This window comes from Myodes glareolus, chromosome 18, assembly GCF_982192425.1.
Source record: "Myodes glareolus chromosome 18, mMyoGla1.1, whole genome shotgun sequence".
NCBI classification, from domain to species: domain Eukaryota; kingdom Metazoa; phylum Chordata; class Mammalia; order Rodentia; family Cricetidae; genus Myodes; species Myodes glareolus.
The window spans coordinates 12,273,190-12,300,011 of record NC_142043.1 but is presented as its reverse complement, the minus strand read 5'-3'; the positions used below and the strand labels follow the sequence as shown (position 1 = coordinate 12,300,011).

The 26,822-nt window shown below is 52.8% G+C and overlaps 1 protein-coding gene across 1 annotated transcript in view; it reads right to left on the bottom strand.

Annotated features, from left to right (window-relative positions):
* Positions 1-1,303: 1,303 nt before the first annotated feature.
* Positions 1,304-26,822, bottom strand: part of Tmem63b (transmembrane protein 63B) — a 27,272-nt gene continuing 1,753 nt past the window's right edge. The window contains 24 exon segments of the mRNA XM_048445252.3: positions 1,304-2,091; positions 2,347-2,382; positions 2,384-2,428; positions 2,599-2,714; positions 2,938-3,105; positions 3,992-4,097; positions 4,637-4,799; positions 5,918-5,983; positions 6,098-6,184; positions 6,381-6,487; positions 7,553-7,706; positions 7,833-7,970; positions 8,092-8,225; positions 9,220-9,343; positions 11,996-12,076; positions 15,456-15,526; positions 16,530-16,638; positions 16,772-16,823; positions 16,915-17,057; positions 18,419-18,456; positions 20,631-20,721; positions 21,654-21,692; positions 21,915-21,994; positions 22,199-22,481. Of these exon segments, the coding sequence (XP_048301209.1) occupies positions 1,900-2,091; positions 2,347-2,382; positions 2,384-2,428; positions 2,599-2,714; positions 2,938-3,105; positions 3,992-4,097; positions 4,637-4,799; positions 5,918-5,983; positions 6,098-6,184; positions 6,381-6,487; positions 7,553-7,706; positions 7,833-7,970; positions 8,092-8,225; positions 9,220-9,343; positions 11,996-12,076; positions 15,456-15,526; positions 16,530-16,638; positions 16,772-16,823; positions 16,915-17,057; positions 18,419-18,456; positions 20,631-20,721; positions 21,654-21,692; positions 21,915-21,994; positions 22,199-22,357 (2,499 nt within the window). The 5' untranslated portion in view covers positions 22,358-22,481 and the 3' untranslated portion in view covers positions 1,304-1,899.

The following is a 26,822-nucleotide window of genomic DNA, read 5'->3' as shown; positions in this document are numbered from 1 at the left end:
AAGATGCTTGCTTCAGACTCTCCCCAGTTTCTGCCACCAGTAGCTGGTACTCCATCTCCAGCCCTTGGCCCAGCAGCTGTTCCCCTTCCAGCACTTAAGGGACTCTGCCTGGAGGCTCATACCGAAAGTTTATGTGAGGACTGGGACTAGGACCAAGGCCACGCCTTTCATCATGGTAACCGGTTTGGTCCTACACCCATGGTCAGTAGCCGTGAGCACTGGTTCTGTGTGTGTGTGAGGGGGTTACGGTGCCTTCACCATGGTAACTGGCTTGGTCCTACACCCATGGTCAGTTGCCGTGAGCACTGTGTGTGTGTGTGTGTGGGGGGGGGGGTTATGGTGCAGACAGTATCACCACTTCTAGGGAGGGGCCTAACTCCTGTTCCTGATGCCATCATGGGGTCTTTGTGGTCTTCTCTGCCTACCCTCTTGTCTCTACAGGCCTTTGGGTAGCTGTTTTGTTTTGTCTTCTTCCTCTCCTGGACCTCTTCTCTCTGGGCAGACCTCAACTCATTTTCCCATCTTTTTGTTGAAGGATGGAAAATCTACTAGGCAGTAGTAGTGCACGCCTTTAATCCCAGCACTCAGGAGGCAGAGGCAGGAGGATCTCTGACTTCGAGGTCAGCCTGGTCTACAGAGTGAGTTCCAGGACAGCCAAGGCTACACAGAGAAACCCTGTCTCTGTAAAAACAAACAAGCAAACAAACAGGACATAGAACTCCGGTCAACAGAGGCCAAGGCTGGAGAATGGCATGTGAGATTGGCTTTTGAGGTTACGTGGCCAAACATCTTGATTTGACCAAGAAAACAAGTCCAGAGAGGGCTGTAGGCTTTCTCAGAGACACACAGCCAGCTGGTGACATAGCCAGCCTGGGACAGAGGCTCTCTAGCCCTTGCTGCACACGACACATTGTGGGTATACACATGGCTGTGCCCTTGCTGAGGCCTAGAGAGAGCCCTTAGAGAAGGTGAGTTTGGGGTCTTAAGAAGAAAATGGCTAGAGAATGGGGGGTCCTAGAAACACGTTGGGTGGAGGCAGGCCACACCGAGGTGCTGGAGGGCCCCCCTCTCCCTGGGACCACCTGGTGCAAAGCTTCTGCAGTTTTCTCATGACCCTTTGTCTCCAGCAATTCTTGGGGTGCTCAGAGCATAGGGCTGGCGTGAGGTGGCCTGAGCCCAGAGCTTCTTCCTAATGGATGGCCCCTCTTTAATAAAGCAGGGAGCTCATTCCAGGACTGTAATCAGGATCTCTCGGGAGGACAGGGGATGAGGTTCCAGGGCTGTGCTCCCAATCAGACACAAGTTTGGAGCTTTTGTTTTTATTTTAAAGGAAAACAAAAACAAAAAAACAAACCCAGTGCAAAATCCCATTTTCCAGTGTCAGCCATAGCCCCCCAGGTCACCCCCTGGCTCAGGCCTGACTCTTTCTCCCACTCTGCACCCCTCCCTTCTCCTGCATCCCAGAGGGCTGCAGGCTCCATGTCCCTGGAGGCCCAGATCCAGGGGCAGGGAAGAGGAGAGCTGGGAGCAGCCAGAGATGTGCTTGTTCTCCCCAGGCCTCCAGCCATGGCACCAGGTACCCACCTTGGCTCTCATTAACCCTTTCCTGGCCACGTTACTGGGTAGTGAGGCTGATCTGGGGGGACTCCCTCCACACCCCTCTTTGCCCCGGGGCCTGCTCGGGGCTATCCTCACTGAGGTTGGGGGGGCTCCCTTCCTCCCTCCATGACGGGGGAGAGCAGTGAAATCCCCAGGTTTAAATACCTTAATGAAAGCAGGGGACAGGCGAGGAGGAGGGGGGCTTTAGTTCTAATAAATTATTAGCGTTTTGTTTTTTAGTGTCCGTGGAGGAGGGGGGATTGAGGGGCAGGGCGTGGCCTCCAGGGCCCCTCCCTCCCCTTACTGGTGAATCTCGTTCTCTATGAGGCTGTCCTCGCATGACTGGAAGTCTGTGTCCGTGAGGCCATCAGGCGGCATCAGCAACTCCTCATCTTGGGAGGAGGAGGATGGGGGCTCGTCGCCTGAGCTCCCAGGAGCCCCATCCCCATCCCCGTCTCCCTCTGAGTCCTGCAGCACCTGAGCGATGTATTTCTGAAGGGGAAAGGAATAGGGGTAAGGTGGACAGCTGCCCCTTCTGGGTGGGCAGGTGGGGGCAGGTATCGTAGGGCCTGTGGGCAGCAGAGTGGACAGCGCCCTAGGGGATGGGGTTTCCCATGCTGGTGTCCACTGCCATGAGGTCTGGTTCAGGCTGACTTCTGTGGACAACTAACAGTCCATCCAGATTTGGGACTGAGTCATTGCAAAGGCCTCTCAGAGTACCCATGGCTGTGGAGGAGGGGCACTCACCGCAGATTTGGGGACAGCGGCAGCAGTGGAGGGGCGGTCCATTACTTCTGGAGCTGACAGCATCTGTCTCTGTGTGTTCAATCTTAAGGGGACCAGGGAGGGGGAGGAGACATCCTCATCTTCAGCCCCAATCATACCCCACCACCCGTTCAGCACCTTTTGACCCTGTAGGCCACCCCACACCCTGTGTGCCACCCTCGCAGAAAACATTTGCCCTCAGCCAATTCCACCGCCTCTTTTCCCGCCCCACACCTTGTAGTTGTGGGCACTGAGGTATTTGAAGTGTCCGAAGCAGACGTGGCAGAGACAGATGACGATGGTGATGACCAGAACGACGAAGGTGAACATGGATGTGGGGGCTAGGAATCCTGGGATTGGGGAGCACAGAAAAAGGGGCTACTGCCTGGCCTGTCGTTCGGGCTCTCTTCAAGGGGCTCACTGCCACTGCTTCTCCTTCCTTCACTTCCATCTCTACGACCTCGCCAAGACCTACCAGACTCTACCACGTGACCCTCATGCCGCAAGTTCTAGCTGCGAAAATCCCTTCTGCCCTCGCCACCCCACCCCCCCCGCACGGGACGGCGGCCTCACCTGTGCGCATGGTGGAGAAGAAGAGCAGCCAGAAGAGGCAGAGGATGGGAGCCGCCACCACCTGGTTCACAGCCCCTGAGTGGATCTTCTTGTCCAGCTTGGCCGGCAGGTAGGCATAGTAGAGATTGTACCTGTCTACCAGGTGCTTCAACAGCATGTACATGAGCCCTGAGGAAAGCCAATGGCCCTGACCTCGGAACCAGCGCCCACGGACCCTGTGTGTCGGCCACAGGCTGTCCCGGCCTTCTGAGGTGGCTGCTCCCCTGTCCTGCCACAGATGGAAGCTGCAGCTTCTCCCCATCCGGTCCCTTCACCCTGTACAGCCTCCCATCCCCCCCCCCCCCCATAACAACCACCAGTGAGCCATTCGTTTAGATGATCAAGAAGCCTTTGGAACCCCTCTTACGCCTTCCTACCCGTTCCCTAAACAGTTGGATATAAAGTCAGGGAAGGTTCTACGTCCTGAAGCACAGGGAACTTTAAACAAGGGCTGGGAGGTTAATTTGAGAGTCTGGAGCCTTGAGGAGGGAGTCAGGATGCTCTGGGGGAAGGTGAGGTTATTGGTGGGATCACGGTCAGTGAGAAACTGAGCTAAACACCTTCAAAGAGGAAGAGGGACCTGTCCAGGTTACATGTCCCGAAGTTACAAGGACCTAGTCCCCTCTGGAACCCAAGGGGCTTTCTTGAATTTTGAGGCCTGTGTATAAGTGTAGACGTTGGTAATAGGAATGTGTGTATATGTGTGTAACAACTCGGAGGGAAGTATGCCCACGCATACCCAAAGGAAGGCTTCGGTGCCAGTAAATATCGCTGAGGTGGATGGTTTGACCCAGGGACTGGGCATGCCAGGTGGGCCACGCCTCAACAGAGCTGCTCTCCCCTTCTTCCCCAAGGCCCAGACCCAGACTGAGCCAGGAACCAGGCGGGAGGCCAGAGGGGCCGGTCTCCCAGCCGGGGCCCTGTCCAATCGGGGTGGCCTGCCTTACTAGAGTGGAGCGGGTGAGGCCCTGGGTTCCCCCGAGCAGGGCCCAGGTCCCGGCGCGGCGGTGCCTACCGAAGGGCACGATGATGGGGCAGGTGATACTGTAGGTCATGACCACCGTGAAGACGCACATCATCCAAGCGTAGGCTGCGCCGAACTGGAACTCGTAGGCCTGATGCTGGGGGGGACATGGGCAGGAGGGCGGCTCAGGGTGGAGGGGACAGGCGGCAAGGGGGCGAGGCAGGTAGGAGGCGGCCAGGAACTCTGGGGCTGGGAATAAAGCCGTGGGGAGTGAGGGACCTAATGTGGGGGTGGTGCCGGGGAGAGCAAAGCAGGTGGGAGGCAGGGGTTGTGGCTTATAGGGAGGCCAGGCAGGGGCAGTGATGGGGCATGGGCAGGTAAGAGCAAAAGTTGAGGTCTGGGGACAGCTATCCAGCGCCCTCTTGTGGAATGAAGGCAGAAGGAACCTAAACCAAGGGAGCCAGACCTCTCCCAACTCCAAGCACACACAGTATGCTCTCAGAACTCAGGGACCTCCTGGGATAATCTGTCCACCCATAGCTATATGTGCAAGGAAACTGAGGCTTCAGATGGGAACTAAAATCGCTAAGACCCAGCATTCTTGTGCCCCTACCCCCTCAGCCTGACTGCTGCTGTTTCTGGCTGGGCCACCAGAGAGGGCGCTGTGCGTGTCGCCGCTGCCCTAGGTGGCCATACCCGCTTCACGTTGCGTCTTTCAGCGGCGGAGCGCGCCAGGCAGAGCCGGATCATGTACATGAGTAGGCCTGGGATGCGCAGCAGGTCCATGGCGTTACCGATAAAGGCTGAGGCAATGACGTAGTTCACGAAGAAAGCGCCGTTGTCCGGCAGGAACACACACCTGCAGGCAGCAGGTGCTCCAGCACGGCTCCCTTGGGGTGACCTGGTGGCTGTTTGCCCACGGCTAGCAGGACAGCCCACCATGCCTTCACCCAGTTGCTTCCTCTCCATGTACACCCACCCCGTCCTAGACCCATCCTACCTGGGCTCCGGTCTTTCCACAGTGTGAACCCCAGAATGTCAAAACACCAAAGCCCAGACGTATACCTTGAAAACCAGCCCAGAGACCTACCTAGATGGTGTACCCCATAAACATCCGAGGAGAGAAGAGTTCAAGACCACATAAGGCCACTAGTGTGTGTAGGAAGTAACTATTGAGACCCCCACAGAAAACCTCAATAGTGCAGAAAACCCAGGAAGCTTTCTGACTCTGGTATTCCCACAACAGAGCCTCGGACTCCGTCATTAAAGGGCTTCAGAAACCCTCCCTCAGATGTCTTTGGTGTGGGAGGAGTGACAAGAACCAGAAAGTCCTTAAGTCCAGGGTGCTCAGAGAAGACTCCAGAAAGCTCCTGGAGTCTGAGCCTACGAGAGACACAGTCTGCAACGGAGAAAGGTGCTGGGAGGGATAGGTGTGGAGGGCACTCCACGGTCACACCTGAGTGAGTGTGACACACTTGAGAGACACAACTTGTGCTGTATGAGCACCCTGAGCTTTGTGCCCCAGAGCGGGCCACTCTGAGTTGTGAATCTAAGAGACCTCAGTATTCTAGGGACCCTCAGGGATACTCTAAGGGTCTCCAAGTCACCCCCAGATTATGACCAAGTTCCCACTACAGACACCTCCCCGACTTCCTTGTTGAAATCTAAGACTCCCATAACGGTCTAGAATAAGAACCCGAGCCCCCACAGAAGCCCCCACATAAGCGCTCTGAAGACTTCAATCCCGCCCTTGTGCAAGGGCTCAGCTCAATTCAGGTGCATTCCTGAGCAGGAGCCCAACACACTCCATCCAAGGACATAACCTGTGGGTGCGTTCTTTCAGATAACCCAGTAGATGTGGGATGTTAATCCCACCCTCACAGCTGGAAGCTTGGTGACACCCTCCTATAAAGGCTAGAAGTGCCAACCACGTCCACCCGCCGTTCGCCTCTCTCCCCAAGAGTTCTGATCACTCACTCAAACCGAATAGCTGCCTCAGCCAGGAATTTCTTGTCAAAGAGCCAGCGGAAGAAGAGGTCTAGGCTGCAGGGAGGAGAGATGGATGGGAGCTAAAGCGGCAGAGTGTCCCTGCCAGTTTGGGAACGGGTAAACCTCTCCCTACTGTGCCCTCTACCCCGGCTCCCCGAATACACTCACCTGCTCAGCCCCAGCGAGGGCAGAAGCAGCACCATGAAGATGAGGAAGGTGTAGCACTTGTGCATTGTGGTCCTGTTCTCCCCGGAGCTGTGAGGGTGGGCAGGTGGCAGAGCACAGGCCGAGATCAGGGCAGGGCAGCCCATCCGGGACAAGGTCCCAGGAGGCTCCCTTGGATGGCGGGGACTCCCTTAGGTGAAGGCCCAGGGCCCAGGGCAGGGACCCTTCAGGGCAGAGGGCTGGCTGCCCAGAGACAGGATTGGTAGATGCAGTGCGGGCAGCTTACCGTGTCCAGTGTGCTTCGAAGAAGGCAGAGTAGTAGACGATGGTGGGGAGCAGGGCGGAGAAACACCATAGCAGTAGTGTAGGGAAGAACTGAGTGATGATGGGGTTCTGTGGGGGGGACAGGGGGTGTCAGCAGGGGCAGGTGGCTGAGCCTGAAAGTCCAGAACACTTTGATGGCTAGGGGGTGGAGGCTAGGGCCGTGAAAACAGCTCCAAGGTGATGCTGACGGCGAGCATCTGTTGAACACCTACTATGTGCTGAGCACTCGTGCACGCTCTACATATTAAACCACACGACCAGGAAACGGGCTCATCTTCCCAATGAGTCAACCTAGGCTGCAAGACTCGATGGCTTGGCCAGCTAGCGAGCAGGGGGAATGGGTTGGCAATGGGGCCCGCATCTTGTTTACTGAGCTTCTGAGTGCTGAAGTTTGAAGGAAGCAAACTCTGTCCATGGCATGAAGGACAGAGGAAGCTAGGCAGCCATGTGTGTACCTGACTGTCATCTGAGCAGCCTTGAGCTTCAAGCTGACAAGAGGATCTGAATGTGCGCACGAATATCAAGGGGCCAATCTAAACCTCCCATTTTTCAGAGAGAGAAAAGGGGCCTTATCCAATGTCATGTGCCCTCCTGGAGGGTTTCTCCAGGAGGTGTAAACCCAAGAGTGGCCTCTCCTGAGGGCAGGATGCAGTGGAACCCAAGGGCAGGCATGGTGGGGAGGTTTGCTGCCTGGTCCTTGGGAAGCATCCTGGAAGGGTTAGGCTGGGACCACTGGACCCAGAACTACACTAGGATGAGGGATGCTGCCTGGTCCTTGGGAAACATCCTGGAAGGGCTAGGCTGGGACCACTGGACCCAGAACTACACTAGGATGAGGGATGCTGCCTGGTCCTTGGGAAGCATCCTGGAAGGGCTAGGCTAGGACCACTGGACCCAGAACTACACTAGGATGAGGGATGCTGCCTGGTCCTTGGGAAGCATCCTGGAAGGGCTAGGCTGGGACCACTGGACCCAGAACTACACTAGGATGAGGGATGCTGCCTGGTCCTTGGGAAGCATCCTGGAAGGGCTAGGCTGGGACCACTGGACCCAGAACTACACTAGGATGAGGGATGCTGCCTGGCGTTGATGCTCACACCACATCATGGAGGGCTGGGTGGGCATGGGCCTCACATTGAGGTATTCCACAGGCTTGGTGACGTTGAACTTGTCCATGGTGGTGATGATGATGGCCGGGGTGGTGAGGAAGAAGAGCAGGATGAAGAGGACCACATTGATAACCAGGCAGCGCAGCCACCAGATGAAGCCTCGGATGGACAGGTGCTCCCTGGGAAGGTGAGGGGGGGGGAGGGTCACTTTGAGGATTCTGGACTGGTTGGTCGCTGGCAACATCCACCTCCCTCTCCATCATCTTCCTGCTGCAGGAAGCCCCATTCCACCTGCTGTGGCTCACCAGTAGATGTTCTGGGGGTCCGGAGCGTAGGTCACGGTCCAGTTGGAGATGTGCAGGGCCTCGCTGCAGGAAGAGGCACGGGGCTCCCCACGGCAGGTACAGCCCTGGCATTTGCACACGTTGAAGTCCTTTAGGATGCTGGAGGGAGGGGAGAATGGATACTTGTTACTGCAGCCGAGACTGGGGACCACAGAGAGGGGGCCAGGGCAAGAGGCGGAGGTGGGGGGAGGGGGGCCATGTGATGATGACAGCGACTCACATGGCTGTGATGGTCTCATTGTGGAAGGTGACAAAGGCCATGCCAAGAGGCTTCTCATTCACCTTCTCCTTCTCTCGCCTGTAGTCTTCCTTCAGTCTCTGCTCCAGCTTTGTGTAGTACTCAATGGCCTCCACCTATAGGCGGGAGGGCCAGGGGTCAGAGCTGGGAGGCATCAGCCAGCAACTCCGCAGGCTTTCTGGTATGTCTGGAGTCATTCTGTCCTTGCCTAGCCTTGCAAGGTGGGCACAATGAACCCAGTCTCAAGGGGGAAACCACGGAATTAAGGTAATTAAGAAACTTGTTAAAAATAGTTCACGTTTTCCTCCTTCCCTTCCACCGCTCCCTTTCTTTCCAGAAGCTGCTATGCAGTTAAGATTGGTTTTAAACTTGATCTCCTCCTGCCTCAGCAGCCCAAACAATGGGATTACAGGTCTGGACTATTTCACTAGCCTCTCAGATGACTATTTTTAAAGAACAGGGTCTCATGTCTCGCAGGCTGGCCTCAAACTCTCTTATATAGTGGGTATGACCCTGAGCTTCTGCTGCTCCTGCCTACACTTCCTGAATATTGAGATCCCAGGCCAGTGGCACACCTGATTTATGTGGTACTGGGAATCAAACCCATGACCTCTGTATTCTAGGCTGTCACTGAACAACACCCCCAGACCCTCACTATGCTTGCCTAATCTATGGTTTTAAAAGTTATCACAAACTGAACAAACTCAACAGTGAGAACGGGGGCGGCAAGGGCCTACAAGATGGCTCAGTGACTAAAAGGAGCTTGCCGCTAAGTCTGAGAACCAGAGTTTGAGCCAAAAATCCATATGGTATGGAGAACTGACTCATAAATTGTTCTCTGACCTCCACACATGCATCATGGTATACCCTCCCCTAGATAAATAAGTAAATACTTAAAGAAAGAATCAGGGGTTTCATGGACTCCAGGGGGAGGTGGAGGCTTGTCTGAGGTAGGGCCCGGGCACTCTTCCTCTGGGAGTCTGTTTACCTTTGGGTCTTGTTGTCCAACACACCTGTTTGTCTTCGGGTGGTGGACTGGGTCTACCATGTCCACTGAGACCTGTCCAGCCCTCCCCAGCCTCGCCAGGGACCCTGGGCACCTAAAGGTACCTGCTCGCAGCCTCGAACCACACAGCAGCAGAGGTGGCCACACGGTTTGGGGTTGATCATGGTAGGTATATTTTCCTTGCTCTGCAGGTTCGTGAAGTAGAGTTTTCCCCGCTCAGCCTTCTTCCTGTAGGACCCGGGGGCCAGTCACCCACCACTTAGTGTGTGAGGATGGCTGGGAGGTGGGGTGGGGAGCTGAGCTGAGCAAGAAGCACAGCTGTTTTTTTTTGGGGGGGGGGATTGTTGTTTTTTGGAGACAGGGTTTCTCTGTGTAGCCGTGGCTGTCCTGGAACTCACTCTGTAGAGCAGGCTGGCCTCAAACTAACAGAGATCTGCTTGTCTCTGTCTCCTGAGTGCTGGAATTAAGGGTGTGCACTACTACCATCTGGCAAAATCCAAAGCTTTTTAACTGTGGGCCGTGATGTGGGGTCACGTAACTGAACTTGGGGGTTATGAATATCAGGCACCGGCCAAAGGCAGCAGCCAATCACATCCTGCACCTGAGGTGTTTCCGCAGAGCTCACCTATACTGGAGCACACAACTCCACTGTAGCCTTGGTTCTGAACACAGCTTGCAGTTTGTGTGGCCTTTGCCGCCGTGCCAGCGACATTGCAAACGTTCTGACTCAGACTGTGCCAATGAGTTGCTGTGACCCCACTGTGCATACAAAGCCTTCTGCTCTCATAGAAGAATAATGGTTAATTACGGAAAATAAAGAGTTAATGTTTTCCTCTGTTATTGCCTGTATTTTTGGTACTATGTCAGACACAGTACATTTATCTTAGGAGTGTGTTTCTATCTTGTTTGTGCTGTGTGCGTGCACCGGTGCACGCATGTTCGCATGTGTGTATGTATGTGCGTACACACAGAAACAAGGTGCTGACATTGGGTGCATCCCTTAATTGTTTTACAACATAGTTTTTCTTTCTTTTCTTTTTGAGAGGTCTCTCTATTATACCGTGTTGGTTGCTCTGGAACTCACTATGCAAACCAGGCTGGCCTTGAATTCAGAGCCCCCTGTGTCTGCAACCACGCTGCCAGGCTTGTACCTTAGCTTTTGAGGCAGGGTCTCTTACTGAATCTGGAGCTCATAAATTTGGTCAGGCTGTATGGCCAATGAATCTCAGGGATTGCCTGTCTCTGCCCTCGCAGTACCAGGGCTATAGATGTGCCTGGGGCTTGGTTTTTACATGAGTGGTAAGGACCCTGACTCTTGTATGACAAACCCTTTGCTCACTGACCCATCTTCCCAGCCCACTCTCTTCACTAGATAATAAACAATAAGATTATATAAGGACCAAGGAAATTTTTTTTAATGAGTGGAGGCCAGAGGATAACTCGGGTACCATCCTTACTCCAGCCATTCACCTTTGAGGCGGGGTCTCTCGGCTTTGCCTCACCAACACTGAGGTTACAGGTGTGTACTGTGACAAATGACATCTTTATGTGGGTTCTGGGTATTGAACTTCTTGCAAGGCATGTTCTTTGCCAACTGAGTTAGCCGTCCAGCCTTCTAGCCCCAGGCACTGTTTAAAAATAAATTTGTTTGTTTTTCTTTTTTTGTTTTTCAAGACAGGGTTTCTTTGTAGTTCTGGCTGTCCTGAAACTCACTCTTTAGACCAAGCTGGCCTTAAACCCAGAGATCTGCCTGCTTCTGCTTCCCAAGTGCTGGGATTAAAGATGTGCACCATGACCACCTGGCTCTTTCTTTTTCTTCTCTTTTGTTTTAAAATAGGGTTTCTTTTTGTGTATCCATGGATATCCTGGAATTTTGCTCTGTAGACTAGGCTGGCCTCAAACTCAGAGATCCACTGCCTCTGCCTCTCAAGTGCTGGAATTAATTGTGAACAGAACAATCACCCAGCTAAAATAAACATCTTTCTTTCTATTTTTTTTTCATTTTTTTTCAAGACAGGGTTTCTATATGTAGCCTTGGCTGTCCTAGAACTCACTCTATAGACCAGGCTGGCATCGAACTCAGAGATCCACCTGCCTTTGCCTCCTGAGTGCTGGGATTAAAGGCTTGTGCCACTACTGCCCGACTAAAATAAATTTATGATTTATTCTCAGTAACTGTTTAGCTTGTATCCCTATGTATATCCCTACAAACCTGAGGTCATGTAAAGTTTTCTCAGATGCAAAGAGGTTGGGAGTGGGCAAAATTCAGGTCCCCAGGGACAGGGGCTGTCTTGTTATCAGGTTTGTTTATCCCATTTATCCCCCAACGCTCAGCAGAAGTCCCATCTAAGGACCTCCCTGCCAATTTCCAGAGGGCCAGTGATGGGGAAGCTCAGCCAATCACATTTGGCTAGGGTGTGGCCTCCTGGGGCGAAGGAAGAAGCACCTGGGGATTGGGTGCCCACCCCTTGTTTTCTTTCTCCACTGTGCATGGTGCTCGCAGGACCTCAGTCATGTGAGTCTCTCTTTATCCCAATTATTAAAATTATATTCCTTGTTTTTGAGCTGGTCTGGTTAATTCTAACTACCGGTCGACCACGCCCTTCAGGCCAGTTCTTCTACTAGTCTGCCATAAATTTCTCATACTGCAGATGAAGAGGGTTAAGTCCTCAGACGTGAGAACTGTAGACCCCTTCCCTCTTGCAATACACTCTAAGACCCCAGGCCTTGGAAGTAACAGAGACTCCCAAGGTGGAGCTATATTCAAACCACACAAGGAAACAACTGAAAAGGGAGCCAGGTTCCCACAAGGTAGCCAAGCTTCCCTCCACAACGAGCAGAGGGCCATTGGTGTTATCCTCCCCGACCCCAACCCAGTACCTCTCAGCATCAAGGAACATAAGACGAGCCACGTTGTAACAAGGCCGGGCTTCCAGAACGGTGCAGTTGGGGTAGGCCTCCCTGAAACACAGTTCAGCTGTCACGCTCTGCAGGCCCCACCCAGGGCGCCAGCGCATCAACACATGCCCAGTGTACCCCCCATCTCAGTCTAAGCGCTCCTCAAGAACAGAACATTGAAACAAACAAATTGCCTGGTGGTGGCGGCGGCTCACACCTTTAATCTCAGCACTCTGGAGGGCAGAGGCAGGCAGATCCCTGTGAGTTTAAGGCCAGCCTGGTCTACAAAGACAGTTACAGGACAGTCAGGGCCACACAGAGAAACCCTGTCTCAAAAAACAAACACAAAGAACAGAACTTTAAAGTCTTTCCTCGTGTTATGAGTGGGGCCTGGGTGCAGGTATGTATTCAGACTGTGTAAAGGCAGCAGGTGACAGTAACCCAGGCCATGTGAGGAAACTACTGTGTGGAGCTGGAGAGGCCAGGCCTGTGATCTGACTCTTGCCCAGGGCTATAAACTGAGGTTCAGAGAAACTGTCTCTAGTTACAGGCTGTTCTCTAAGCCCTGTTCCCAGAAGCCCTAGTCCTGATCCAACACTTGGCCTTGACTTTGGATTTACTCCAACCAATCTTGGCCTAAGATCAACAAGAAACTGATCCTGAATCTGATCTCTAACCCTGGCCATGACCCAGGCCCAGGGCTGACCCCTCTCCCCAACTCGAGATACGACTAGTTGCCCTGACTCTCTGGCATGTGGCTCCGGAGAGCGTTCACAAAATGCTTGCTGATCTACCAAGCGGTGTCCTTCCCACGTGACTGCAAACTGATCCAGTCCTTGAGCTTGACTCTTTCATCTTTTTTGTTGTTTTATTAAAATGAAATGAAGGGCCACAAAGTGTTCGAGACATGTGTGATAAAGTTCTACAATAGTAAGATGAACATCACAAACTCACAACAATTTAGAGACTCACACCTGGCTTGGCGTCCTTGGAAATGAACCTGCTAGGTGGCCACAGCTCTTTCCTTCATGGTTCTGAGCTGCTGGAGGCTCCCTCTTTGGGAGGGCAAGCGCTCACCCTGGCCAGACTAGTGGCAAATCCCTTAAAGCTAACCACACAGGCATGGTGATTCTACACAAAGAGTGTTCTCTACTTCTTCTGGGGTAAAGAATCCACCTGGACCACGAGTCTTAGTGAGCACTGATGACCACTCAGTGTGGACAAAGGCTGTCCCCTGGTCATCAGCACATACAGAGTTCTGTCCGACACCCTCCCCACGGTAAGTACCCAACAAGGTACGTGAATGGACAGGTGGGTGAAAGGCAGATGTCATTATGCTCAACCCCACTGCAAGCCCCAGAGTCCAATAAAGACCAGGTTCTCTTCACTCCTCCTTTGAGAGTGAGGATAAACTTTAACCACAGGCTGTTTCCTAAAGAAAGTTAGAGACCGACCCCGAAGCAGCCCGGCCAGGACATGTCAATCTAGTCTGGCTTTCTGCCTCCCACAGTGCACAGTAGGATAGCAGAGAACTGGCTGGGAGGGCAAACTCCTTCGCTGTACTCAGGTCTCTGATCAAATGCCAGTCGGTAAGGGTGACTTTCACATGCCTCCCTTCCCTCTCAGGATGGCACCTCAGCACCTGCCACAACATGACCCTGTCTAGACTCGTTCATTTCCATTGACTCCTAGGACCAATGAAAGGAAAACTTCTGGGTTTGTTCTCTGCTGTATACTGAGCTCTCTCACCCAGGGCAGGTGATGCAGGCTCATCCATGGTCCGCATCAGGACATGTCAATGCAAGCTGACGATTGTCCAAGTGGACAAAATGTCACTTGATCCCAAGCACACACTAGCCCCCACCTAGTACCCCTATGATGATAAAAGATTGAAACACCACATAATTCTCCCACCCTGTTTTATAGGCTGTAGGAGGGCAGGGCTCACTTCCAATATCTCTGTGCCAGCAATAGATGTGCAATGGACGTACATCACATGCGTCAGGTCTAGCTCCAGATCCCTGTGCACAGGCTCTGCAATGTGACCTGACCAGATCCTGCCTCCAACCCTGCTCAGACAGTACTACTCATGGGATGACATACTGACTGAACTGATGTGAGCCAATGACATCAGACTTGGACCTCAAGAGTAAACCTGGGACTGGAGAGACGGCTAGGGTTTAAGAGCACCGGTGCTCTTCCAGAGGACCAGGGTTGACCCCCAGCACCCACACAGCTACTGAAAACCATCTGTGACTCTAGTCCCAGGGCATCGGTCCCCCTCTCTGGCTTCCATAGGCACTGTGCCCACAGGGTACACAGACATACACAGTCAAAACACCCATACACATAAAATACAAATAAGTAAAATTTAAAAAAGAAAAGAGTAAGTCCTGAATCTGCCTGAATCCTGAGCTTGAACCAAGACCAGTAATGTCCCTTGTCAGGGCCACTGGCTGGTTCCTTATCTGGGTCACAGATTGACTTGTCCCTTGTTACGGCTACTGGCCGGTTCCTAATCTGGGTCACAGATTGATTTGGACCAATCTCAAACCCTTGATTCGGACCCTTGACTAACTCCTGCAGCTGATCTCCATGGTGTGACCCTTGAGCTAGAGGACCTTTCACCATGGTAACTGATGGAAGCTTGGCCATAAATAAATAGAAGTGTGACCATACCTCGAACCCTGTTTGCATGCAGACTGTCCCTCTATATCCCTACAGCTGGACTCTTAACTTTTTGTTTGTTTTTTGAGAAGGGTTTCTCAGTGTAGCCCTGGTTGTCCTGGAATTCTTTTGTAGACCAGGCTGGCCTCGAATTCACAGAGATCCGCCTGCCTCTGCCTCCTGAGTGCTGGGATTAAAGGTGTGCACCACCACAACTGGTAGCTTTGACCCTCTACACCGTGGACTCAGCACCAAGGTGCCTGTCCAGGCGCCTGAACTAAAGAGCCAGAGACGCTGAGGGAACACAGGCCAACCTCCTCAGACTCCTTCAGAAGCCCCCATAGCTCATGAGCTGCCCCACAACGTCTGCATATGCACCAAGTGCTGATAATAATTCTGAGAAAGCTGCCGCCTCAGGACCCAGTCCAAGGCAGGAGAGGAGAGGAAGGAAACAAATGTCACAGGCTTTTCTTCACAATTCCATCTTATTTCTCTCATTTACTAATTTTTTTTTGAAGGGCTAGGGATCAAACCTAAGGCCATGGGTGACCCTGAGCAACCCCCTAGCCCTGCCCAGTTCTGAAGGGACGGTCACTCAGGAAAGTGGGAAACCAGCCCAGCTTGGGAGGTGAGGCCTTCCCCCCCGGTCTGCTCCCCTCAGCCTGGGCTGCAGACCACTGAGTATGAGTATGAATCCAAAGGTGCAAAGATGTTCTTGGGGCTGATGGGTAGGCAAAGGTCTGCATCCCTAAGGTGGGGTGGGCTGCTTACTCACTCAAAATGCTTCTTGATTTTTTCTGACTCTGCATACTTGGAGATGCCATTGATGAAGAGAGTCCGCTTGACCTGTGGAAGAGGACAGCAGGCGTGTCTTCCTACAGGTGGGCTCCAGGAGAGCCAGAGGATGCAGGGAGAGGCTGGGAGTGGGGTGAGCAGAGGGGCAGGGGGGTGGGAGCAGGCCTCGGAAACCTGTTAGGTCTCAGTGGAGTGTCAGTAACAGAAGCCTAAAGGAAGAGCCATGTACTGTGAGGGGTTCAGGGGTCAGCAGATAGGTGGACGCTTAGATCCCTGGGGACCTGGCACACTGGCTGGCAAAGAACAAATGTGGTCCAGGCTGGGTGAATGGCTGCAGAAAGTAAAGGAATATTCCCACCATCCACATCAAGCAAGATGACAATACAACCATCTGATGGCAGTACCAGTCACGGCCATTTCCCAAGGCCAGGAATACAACCATCTGACGGCACTACCACTCACGGCCATTTCCCATGGGCAGGAATACAACAATTGACAGCAGTACCAGCCACGGCCATTTCCCAAGGGCCAGGAATACAGCCATTGACAGCACTACCAGCCACGGCCATTTCCCAAGGGCCAGGAATACAGCCATTGACAGCACTACCAGCCACGGCCATTTCCCATGGCCAGGAATACAAACATCTGACAGCACTACCAGCCATGGCCACTTCTCATGGCCAGGAATACAACCATCTGACGGCACTACCAGCAACGGCCATTTCCCACGGCCAGGAATACAACCATCTGACGGCACTACCAGCCACGGCCAGGAATACAGCCATTGACAGCACTACCAGCCACGGCCATTTCCCATGGCCAGGAATACAACCATCTGACGGCACTACCAGCCACGGCCAGGAATACAGCCATTGACAGCACTACCAGCCACGATCATTTCTCAAGGGCCTCAGCATGGAGAGGCCCAGGCATGGCTTTCCTAGGATCCTTGGAGAAGTGCTGATCCCAGAGTAGGAGGGAACCCAGGCAGCTCAACTCCACAGCGGCCACCCCAGGGCCGCCTGGGAAGCCGAGACAGGCTGCGCTTCCTCACCAGGTCGTCCTCCTTGTAGCGCATCTTTGAGGTGTGTCTCCGCATGCTGTAGACCGTGAGCAGCAGGTACAGGAAAGCGAACGAGGTGTGCAGCCAGAGGAGGTTATTCCTGTGGAGGGCAGAGGGCCACGTGGGTTACGGGGCCAGCACGGTCTACCTCTGCTGTGGCCATCCATCTCTGAAGCTTCAACTCTCTCGCTCCCACTCTGGATTCCACACAATGGAGAAGTCCCAAGCCTCACCCTGATTTCAAGTTGGCAATGGTGGTTCTCCCGAAGCTGTAGGCATTGTTCTCTGGAAGGCGAGAGGGAGAAGGGGAGGGTGGTAGGGTCGGCACAGATACCCCTTTGTCCCCTTCCACTCCAGCCACCTGGCCCTCACTGACCTAGCAGGTCCCCTGAGAAGTTGACAGGCAACACAATGCCTACAGAGAGGACGCCCACGACAACCAGCAACCCAATGATGTGCCTCTGGAAGGACAGGTAGTGCACAGCATCGCCCCCACACTTGTCCCGGATCTCATCATCCCTGCAGACCACAGGAGGCAGACAGAAGATGCTGGTGAGGAGCAGCAACTGGAAAGCTGGAACCTGTCCACCACCCCACCCCCACCTCCACCCTAACATCCCCCCCCCCCCACCGCTGGTGGGGCAGCAATGGGATTGAGATGGAACTTCTCATCCCGATTTCCTGGAAGGGGAAGGAGAGAAGAGGAATGCACAGAGCCTGGAAGCGGTTTGAAAAAGAGAAGTAAAGAGAGAGAGGGAGGTCGGGAATAGAGAGAGGGAGGTCGGGAATAGAGAGAGAGGTTGGGAATAGAGAGGGGGGGTCGGGAATAGAGAGAGGGAGGTTGGGAGTAGAGAAGGGGGTCGGGAATAGAAAGAGGGAGGTCGGGAATAGAGAGAGGGGGATCGGGAATAGAGAAGGAGGTCGGGAGTAGAGAGGGGGGTCGGGAATAGAGAGGGGGGATCGGGAGTAGAGAGGGGGGTCGGGAATAGAGAGAGAGGTCGGGAGTAGAGAGAGGAAGGTCGGGAGTAGAGAGGGAGGTCGGGAGTAGAGAGGGGGGTCGGGAATAGAGAGGGAGGTCGGGAGTAGAGAGGGAGGTCGGGAATAGAGAGGGAGGTCAGGAGTAGAGAGGGGGGTTGGGAGTAGAGAGGGAGGTCAGGAGTAGAGAGGGGGGTCGGGAGTAGAGAGAGGGGTCGGGAGTAGAGAGGGGGGTTGGGAGTAGAGAGGGGGAGGTCGGGAGTAGAGAGGGAGGTCGGGAATAGAGGGGCAAAGATGAGAAGAGGGAAGGGAGGAGGACGAGAAGGAAGGATGGTGTGGGAGGGATGTTGGGAAGTGGGCAGCAGCAGCTCCTTCTAGGGCCTTAAGGGTACCAGGGCTGAGCTCCATGGCCAAGGGCCACACTAGGGGAGGGGCCCAGAGCACGGTGAGGGGCCCAGTGCTGACCTGTCCCAGCTTCCTGCCTTTCTCAGCGCTCACTGCCTGCCTGTGGACTCTGGCTGGATCTCCTGAGTTCTGCCTGCTGGCTGCTGGCTCCTGCCTGTGGCTGGCTGGCTGCTTCCAGCCTGCCTGCTGCCCCCACCCTCTGCTGCAGAGAGGATGAGGAAGGGGCTCCAGCCCCTGCTCTCAAAGCTGTGGCCATAGCTGGTAGACCATGGATGGCTGACCTCGCGCAGGGCATCACAGAGAGATGGTGGGTCAGAATAAGCATCAGGGGTCAGCACAGGCTGGGCCCCATTGCCCGGCCTCCTGGAGCAGGGGACAGGGTACTGCCAGGACTAGGAGCACTAAGGCTCTCAAAGCTGTTGGCCTTGGTTTTGGAGGGAGATGACAGGTTCTGAGGTTTCTTTCTGTTTCTCTTTAGAGTGCGTAGACCGTTCACTTACTTTATCCTGAAGATGGCTGTCAGCCAGGAACAGAAGCCCTGGGGGAACAGAGGGAACACACTGGAGACCCCAGTCTGTCAGCCCGACCCCCCTTCCCTGAAGCTCCACCCAGAGAACAGTTCCTACACCCTTCCCTACACCTGAAGAAAACCCCCATCGACACAAAGGATGTCAGTTTGGTAGCGTTTGCCTTGTATGAGTGAGGCCCTAGTCTCTATCTCTAGTACTAAAAAAAAAAGTATTTAAGTGGGATGAGGGAGATGGGCCAGTCAGTAAAGTGCTCGCCTTGCCAGCAAAAAGACCTGAGTTCAATCCCTGGATCCTACAGAAAAAAGGCAGAGCATGGTGGTAGACACTCCCAGCACTGGGGAGGCACAGACAGACGGATCTCTGGGGCTCACTGGCCAGATGGGTTAGCCTAATCGGGAGACCTAGGTCTCAGAGAAAAGCAAGGTGGGCCTGGCAAGATGGCTTGTTTGATCTCTGGAACCTCACAGGGTGGAAGGAGAGAACTCACTTCTCCAAGCTGTGTTCTGACCTCCATACACACAGCTTAGCATATGCACATGCGTGTGTATGTGTGCACGCATAATGAATAAATAAACGCAAAAACAAAAATAATCCCTCCCCCCAAAACAAAAAAATAAACCAAGATTGACAGTATCCAAGGAACAACAGTCAAGGTGGGCCGGCCTCTCCATGTAGCTGTATACATGCGCAAACACACCTGTACACTCACAGATAACACACACACACACACACACACACACACACACAGACACACACAGTGTACAAGAAAAAACTCACAAAGAGCTAGGAAGGTCAGCCCTTAAAGAAGAAAAGGCCCAACCCCTTATTGTTGGATGGGCCAGAATGGGGATGGGTGGACTTTAGGGTTCAAGAAAGGTAGTGGGATCCCTTGATCTCTAGCTAAGAACAGTTTGCAGGTTGGAAAATGGCTCAGAAGGTAGAGGTGCTTGCCACCAAACCCGATGACCTGAGTTCAATCCTAAGGACCTACCTACATGGTGGAAAGAGAGAGCCAATTTCCAAAAGTCGCCCTCTGACCTCCATACATACAGTGTACACAGTGGTGAACATACCCACAAACTTATACAAATGAATTAATTAAACTAAGAAAAACTAGGGGCAACAAGATGGATCACTGAGCAAAGCTAAGGGCATTTGCTGCCGAGGCCCACACGGTGGAGGACATACGTCCTTTGGTCTCACACATGCCGTGCCATCCCCCGCGCCCCCCCCCCCCCCCCCCGCATCCCATCCTCACACACACACAATGTAAATAACTACACAAAAAACAAACAAACAAGGCTACAAAAGCAGAGGGGTGCACTATGCTTCCTGCCTCCTCCCCCTAGTCTACCTTGAAGGGACCAAAGTCTAGGGTCAGCAAGGCTGCTTCATCACTGCCTCTTTCTTTCAGTACTGTCTTCAGGTAGAGAGGGACGCTGAGAAAGACAGGGTCCCCCACCTTCTACCAAGAGAAGGTCCGTGTCTAGCGCAGGATGGGAGAGTGTGCCATCCGGCCAAGAAGCCAGGTCTCATTACCTGAGCTCCATTCAAGTCTGGGGACCAACTGGACACCTTTGGCTAGCAGGGGTGACCCCAGCAGCTTGCCACTTACCCTGTGAGTCTCAGGAAGCTGATAGCTCTGACAGGTTGCTGCAGGAGCTCCAAGAGCAACTGACCAGGGCCACCCCAGAGAGTCTGTCTGGGAACTTCACCATCAAAACGGCAAGGGGGCCAGGCAGGGAGCAGCTGTGTACCTGACCTGATGTGAAGGAGGTCTGGGGACTGCTGTGACCCGTCAGGTCTGAAGGGGCTGCTCAGTCAGCACTAACACCCAGTAAGACAGGTGGTCCCTAAGGCCAGGGCCAACAGCCCACAACTGCTATGTTACCTCAAGGCTCATTATGGTTTCTAAAACCACGTTCAAAGAAAAAAGAGTTTTCATTGAACTCTATGAATGAATATAATATTCATTCATAGTAGAGGTGAGCATCAGATTCTACTGCGGTAAAGTTTTGACAAATGTTAGGGATGCCACTCAGAGGACCCCGTCCCGAGTCACAGGAACTCTGGGTCTGCTGCTGTCCTCTGATATTAGCATGCAACTTCCCTGAGAGAAGGCCACAATGGTGTCCCTGACCTTATAGCAGGACACTCAGGAAACTGGGAGGAGGACACTCACATTGTCCCTTTGGTCAAAGTCGACGGAGCTGGAGACGGAGGTGAGACGCTCATACCGATCATGACTGTCCCCATGCATAGCTGATGCCACACTGGGGTGGGGAGATAGAGCAGAGGAAGGTGAGAGGGGTAAGCATGAGCCTCAGAGGGGCAGACGTGAGCACCCAGAGAGACTAAAGAGGGTACAGAAAGTGCAGAGGCTGAAGCAAGAGTGACCTCCCCCTACCCTGCCTCCCTTAGGGGTCACTGGTGATGGACAGTGAGTGGGCCGTGGGCCATATGGGAGAGGGTGTCTTCTTAACTGCCCAGAATGGAGGTTGAAGCAAGAAATGTTAGAGGTCCTTGCAGTTCCAGAGGTGACGAGTAGGGGGAGCAGGAGGTAAGCAACAAAGGCAATTATTACCCCAAAAGCAAAGGGGAGGTGAAGGAAGGCAGGGATCAGAAGAACCCAAAGAGGTGGCAAGACTGGAAGATGTCTCTTGGGCAGGGCCCGACCCTCCCTTTCCCCTGAGCCATCAGATGCCACAGTTCCAATTCAGTCCTATGGACAGAGACCACGAGGAGACATAAAGGCCACAAAGGGGGCTGCTCGGGCAGGGCCTGTCCTAGGCCTCCAGAAGGAGCAGGGAACCCTGGAATATGAAGAACTAGCTGTTAGGGAAGAGGAACTGTGGGTGACGCCCCATCTTGTCTCTGCATGATTGTGCTAGGGATTTTCTGGGGAGTTCCCAGGACGGTCCATCGTCCCAGCCAATGAAGGCCAACCATGCAGGGGTACACACAGAGGGGATTTTTTTAAGGCTGGGAGTCTAAGAGGAGGAGCAAATCCAGGAAGGGCAGAGACAAGCTGAGGAGCCCCCTGCTCTGCGAAGCACACCGCCTGCGTTAATCTGAAACATGAGCCTGCAGAAGAGAAAGCTGCAAAAGAGAAGAGAACCAGCAACTGCCACGGGGAGAAGCGTGAAAGGGAGAAGAGAAAGGAAAGCTGGCTGAGCGCGGATGAGGGGGCTGCTGCCCCACATACTATTCCTGTTCCACTCGCTCCCTCTCCTGTCGGCGAAGCCTGGGGACAGAGAACACACAGGTTAGCGGGGCAGAGGAGAGAACTGAGGACTGGAGAGGGACAGACACCCAACTAAAGGTCCTCAGACCGCAGTGCTGGCCAGGGAATGGCCTTTTCCATCCCCCAACAGAGGGACGAGAGAAGGCTGGCTCTTCCCTATTCCCTAGCAACATGGACCAGGATGTTTGAGTGCAGTAGAGGGACGGTCCCAGGCTTTCTTACCTGTCCGCATCTGTCACCAAGGCCAGTCGCCCATAGTCCCAAGCCACCTTCCGGAGGATAGAGAATAAGAACAACAGGGCCTGAGGGCAGAGGGGAGGCAAGTGAATGGCTGTCCACAGCCGGGGACAGAATCCCAACTTAAAAGGGGGGGACCCTGATTTGGGTGCACGGACAGAAGTTGGTTAGGCATGGGAAGGTGGGACATGGGTCAGAGACAGAGGACATTTGCAGGGGATGTCCTGAGCCCCGGTGTCAAGGGTAGGGGACAGTAGGAGGACACTCACCAGGAAGCACATGAAGTCCAGGGCCAGCACAGTGGGGACGCCCCCAAAGGGCAAGCCCTGCAGGACAGTGCTGCGGATGCGGGCACTGTAGCAGTAGTCCTTGGAGGAGCTGCTGTTGAGGGCCGCAGTGCCCAGCGTGGCCAGCAGGAAAGGCAACATGGCTGCTACTGCCTCATGGTCCTTCCAGGCAGAGGGTGAGTTGGTCGGCTGGGTTCACTCCCTACCCACCCCAGACTTTCAAGGGGGGTACCGGAGGGTTGGTCAGCTGCCTCAGTGGGAGCACCTAGGGAAGGGAGATGTGTATCACATGGGTTTATTTCATGGCCCTCTGACTGTGACTGCACTCTGGGTCTGGCCAGCGCACCCTGATTCAGTACCCACATGGAGGCTCGCGACTGTCATAATTTTAGTTCTAGGGGATAAGATGCTCTGACATCTGCAGGCACACGTAATGTGTGTGGTACAGACACACACACACACACACACACACACACACACCACTCATATATATAAAGCAATATAAATAAAAAAATTCTAAAGATGTGTAGAGGCCTGTTTTTGTGCCAGAGAGTAAGAATCCAGAGTTAACTGCTTCATTCTGATCTTCTCAGAACCTCAAAGTTCAGTCTTTAAACTGAAGAAATAAACAAAGAATCAAAAGAAAAAGGACTTCTCAGTCTTTTGGCTAAGATCAAGTGAAAAGAAAACCAGAATGATCAAATGTGTTTAGAGATTTAAATTCTGTTAACCTCCTCCATAAAACCACCTTCAAAACAGATGTTCAGCCCTGTGTCCTCAAAGCAGAGCACAGGGCTGGAAGGCAGGTAGGTATGAGCACCAGATTTCAGAGTTAGTGTCACCTCGCTGGTCCCAGCCACCCCTGCTTTTCTCTACCCCAGCTTCCCTCCCCTCCCTCCAACTAGCTGCACAGGGCAAACAGAGGGGTGTGAGGACTACAACTCCCAGAATGCTGTGCTTCTGCCTCCGGAGCAGAGCAGGCTGGGAATGCTGTGCCCTCCAGCCAGCTTTTCCATTGGCAAAAGAGGGGAAGAGTGGGCGGTCGGAGGCCTCTAAAGGTCCCCAGCAACCACTGTACTAGTGTCTTGCCTGGTGCCTGCCTGGTGCACTGGCACAGCCCTTTGTGCTCTAAGTGGATGAGGGGCAGAAGAGGAGGGAAGGGGAAGCCAATTGGACTCATGGGCTCTTGTGCTTGGAGACAAAGCTGAGCAGGGCTCTGGGGAGGTTCCCAAGCTGGAGAAGTGTGGTTGCTGCAGAGGCAGCTACCACAGCAGCACAGCCCCACCTGGTCCTACTCGGGGGCCCCTGGGGGCCCCTTCTGCTGACAACATGGAAGGTCTGCCTGGAGGAGGGTCCCGAGGGAAGAAGGGCAACCAGACAGAGAATAACAAATCTAGAAGAGGTGACTGGCAACGTAGAAGGAACTGTCTGTCCCTTAGCCCCCCTGGGTGACCTAGCAGCCCCGGGGTCTCCCCTTTCCCACTCAAACATCCAACCCAACAGAGCAGGAGCCAGAAGCTTTCTAAGGATGAGAACATGACCATTGTTTATGTTTCTCTTGGTCCAAGGGAATCTTTGCAAAGCCTGGGTCAGGATGGAACAGGGAATAACTGCCTTGCATGCGCTATACAGGCTCTTTTTCTGGCCCAAGCTGCCTTTAAAAACACACGGGTTTAATCATTGTAGCAAGTACTATTTATCTAGTGTCCACTGTTTCAAGAATAACAATATATGGGGCTCCAGAGATGGCTCAGCAGATGAGAACACTGGTTGCTCTTGCAGACAAGGATACAATACCCGACACCAGCAAGGTCGCTAACAACTGTCTTTAATTCCAGTTCCATGAAATCTGACACCCTCTTCTGGTCTCTGCTGGTACTACACCCACATTGTACACATACACACAGGCAAACACCCCACATATAAATAATAAATCTTTTTAAAACAAAAGAATAATAACATATATGACTGCATTTAATCCTTGAACATCCTGTGAGTTGTTATCACTGTCATTTGAAGATGTGAGTAGAGGGCTCAGAAAAGTTGAGTACTTTCCCACTAGGTCTCACTGCAATAAAACGATGGAAGCTAAACTCAAACCTAAGTCAATTTCTACCAAAGCAAGGACCCTTCTCAGAACACAGGTGCTTTGCTGATAGGCCTAGGACAGGTGAAGGTGGACCTGGGCCCATTCTTCCAATCAGTAACAGAGATGCTGCAAGGCTCCCACAGGGAGGTAGGAATGTATCCACGGTCAGGGGTGGGGGTGGCAGCGCTCTGTCTTCAGCTCTTACCATGATCTTTATGCAGCCTAGGCTGATCTCCAACTTAAGATCCTCTGCATATATGGAAGCTTCATCAATGCAATGATAATTATTTGTTCTTGGGCCAGAGAATTAAAGGGCAGTTGAGACATACGCTCAGATGTGTAAATGTGCTCATAGGTGTGTCTGTCTGCATAGGGAGCTAGGTGACTACATGACAATGTGCAGAAATAAAGGAACTCATGGCCTGAGTGGAGAAATGTGCGTGGATGCATCTGGGAGCCTGGGTGTGTAAATATAAGATGTACAGACGCTGAGGCCCCAGGACAGGCTAAAGGTGGGTATAGGTATTTTGGGGACGGAGGCTCCTATTAGCTCCCCCTTTTTCTTGGAAACAAGGGCTCAGATATTCTAGATTGACTTCAGTCTTGTTATGAAGCTGAGGATTGCCTTACATTTCTAATCTTCTTGCCTCTACTTCCTAAGTGCTAGGAATCAATCCTAGGACTTCGTTCGGTCCCATCCGTCTCCCAACCACGCTACACGCCCAGTCCTGACCTCTCTGAACTCCAGAAACCTCAGTGCCTTTTCCCACCCCCTTGTTTCTAAACAAACTGTTCAAACCCTTTCAGTGCCCTCCTTCCGCTGCGATCTTCTCTACTCTGAGCGAAGATGGGACAGTCTAGAAGTTTCTGCATGTGGCTCCGCTATGGTGGGTGAGAGTTTCCCAGGATGCTTGGTAACTGGTTACCAGATCTTCTCATTGCCAATCTTTTTACTGCCACTGAGCACCCCCTGCTTCCCAACACCCAAGGCAAGCAGGGCACACCCAGATCGCCCATCCATAGGGAGGAAACAGGGACCAGGGAAGGGAATGGAACCAGGCAAGGTCACAGGGTAGGTACAGGGTGGAGTTGGGTTGGTGGCTTTGCCAGTTGACAGGGTAACTTCGAGGTCTTTAACTGTAGGGTGGGGCTGTTGGGCTGTGTCATTCGGAGCAATTGCTCCAAATCCAGCCTAGGGGCGAGAAGCTGAAGACAGAACACTGCTTGGGGGCAGTAGTAGGAGTCGAAGGTTCTCCCAGTCCAGAGGTGCCCAGCCAGCTGTGAGCCCATTTCTTTAGCTGGATACTGAAGCTGGTTTTGTAGCAGGATGGGGATTTTAGACTAAGTCAAGATGGTCATTTCACTACTAGAAACTGCACGTCTCAAGGGTAAAAGTTACTTTTTTGCTTTGTTTTTTCCTCATAGAGTTACTGGGAAAGACTAACGTAGGACTTGGGATTCCTATACAGCCAGTGAGAAGAGCTTAACTCTTAATACGAAATGGGTCTCACTCTTCCAATTTGTAACAAAATAGTATTAAGGACTTTGCCTGGCCTGAGTGGAACTCAGAGAAAGGTAAAAGTGTATCTATCCATAGGTGAGCTGCCCACTCCACATCTCTCTCCAGAGTGTAGCTATGCAGTTTAGGCTTTGCTCCAAGGCAAGGTCTTCCTGAACGCTGGGGATACAAGTTACCACACTGGTTCATTCTACTTTCTTCTGTACAAGGCATTACTACTCTAAGTACTTTGCAAATGTTACTATTTGCTAAGCCTCCCAACCCTAACAGGCCACTGAGGCAAACAGACAGCAAATAACTTGGGGAAGTCATACAGCCAGTCTGTGATGGATCCAGAGATGGGTCCAGGCATTTTGCTGCTCCTGCAAATAGGGGAGGCCAGCAGAAGGGCTCTGAGGCTGAGGGCTGTTAGTACCAGCACCAGAGCATCACACCCTAGATCTACAGGCTGGCCTTTCTTCTTGCTTGTAGCTAGCTCCTGATCCTTGACTCAGGGGTTTGTGGGTTCAAGGGCTCTGGGATGAAATGCACTTGACTTCTAGTCTGGAAAAAATGCTTAACCAGCATGGGTCTCGGGTCCTTCACCTGTGAAATGGGGACAACAACTCAGCCCTTTGGCTGCTTAAAAGGTGAAATAAGATTAAAAACAAAACAACAAAACTCGAGAGTTTAAAGCTCTTAAAAAAAAAACATCTAGTCAAACAAAAGAAACCACCACAAGAAAAGACCATCTGCTGAAGGCAAGCACACCTGGGAAGTAGAGGCAGGAAGATCAGGAGTTCAAGGCCAGCCTGAGCTAAATGACTTCACATCTCAATCAAATCGAAACACAAAAAGTTGTTATTAATAAGATATAGACTCCAGGAGGTTGCTTTAATGGAGGAAGGTTGGTTAAGACCAAATAAAACACATAATTTCAGGACAGAAATAGAATTACTCATGGGGGGTGCTTTTGCTACATTAGGGACTCTGTCACCAAGTCCCATCCACCTGCATTA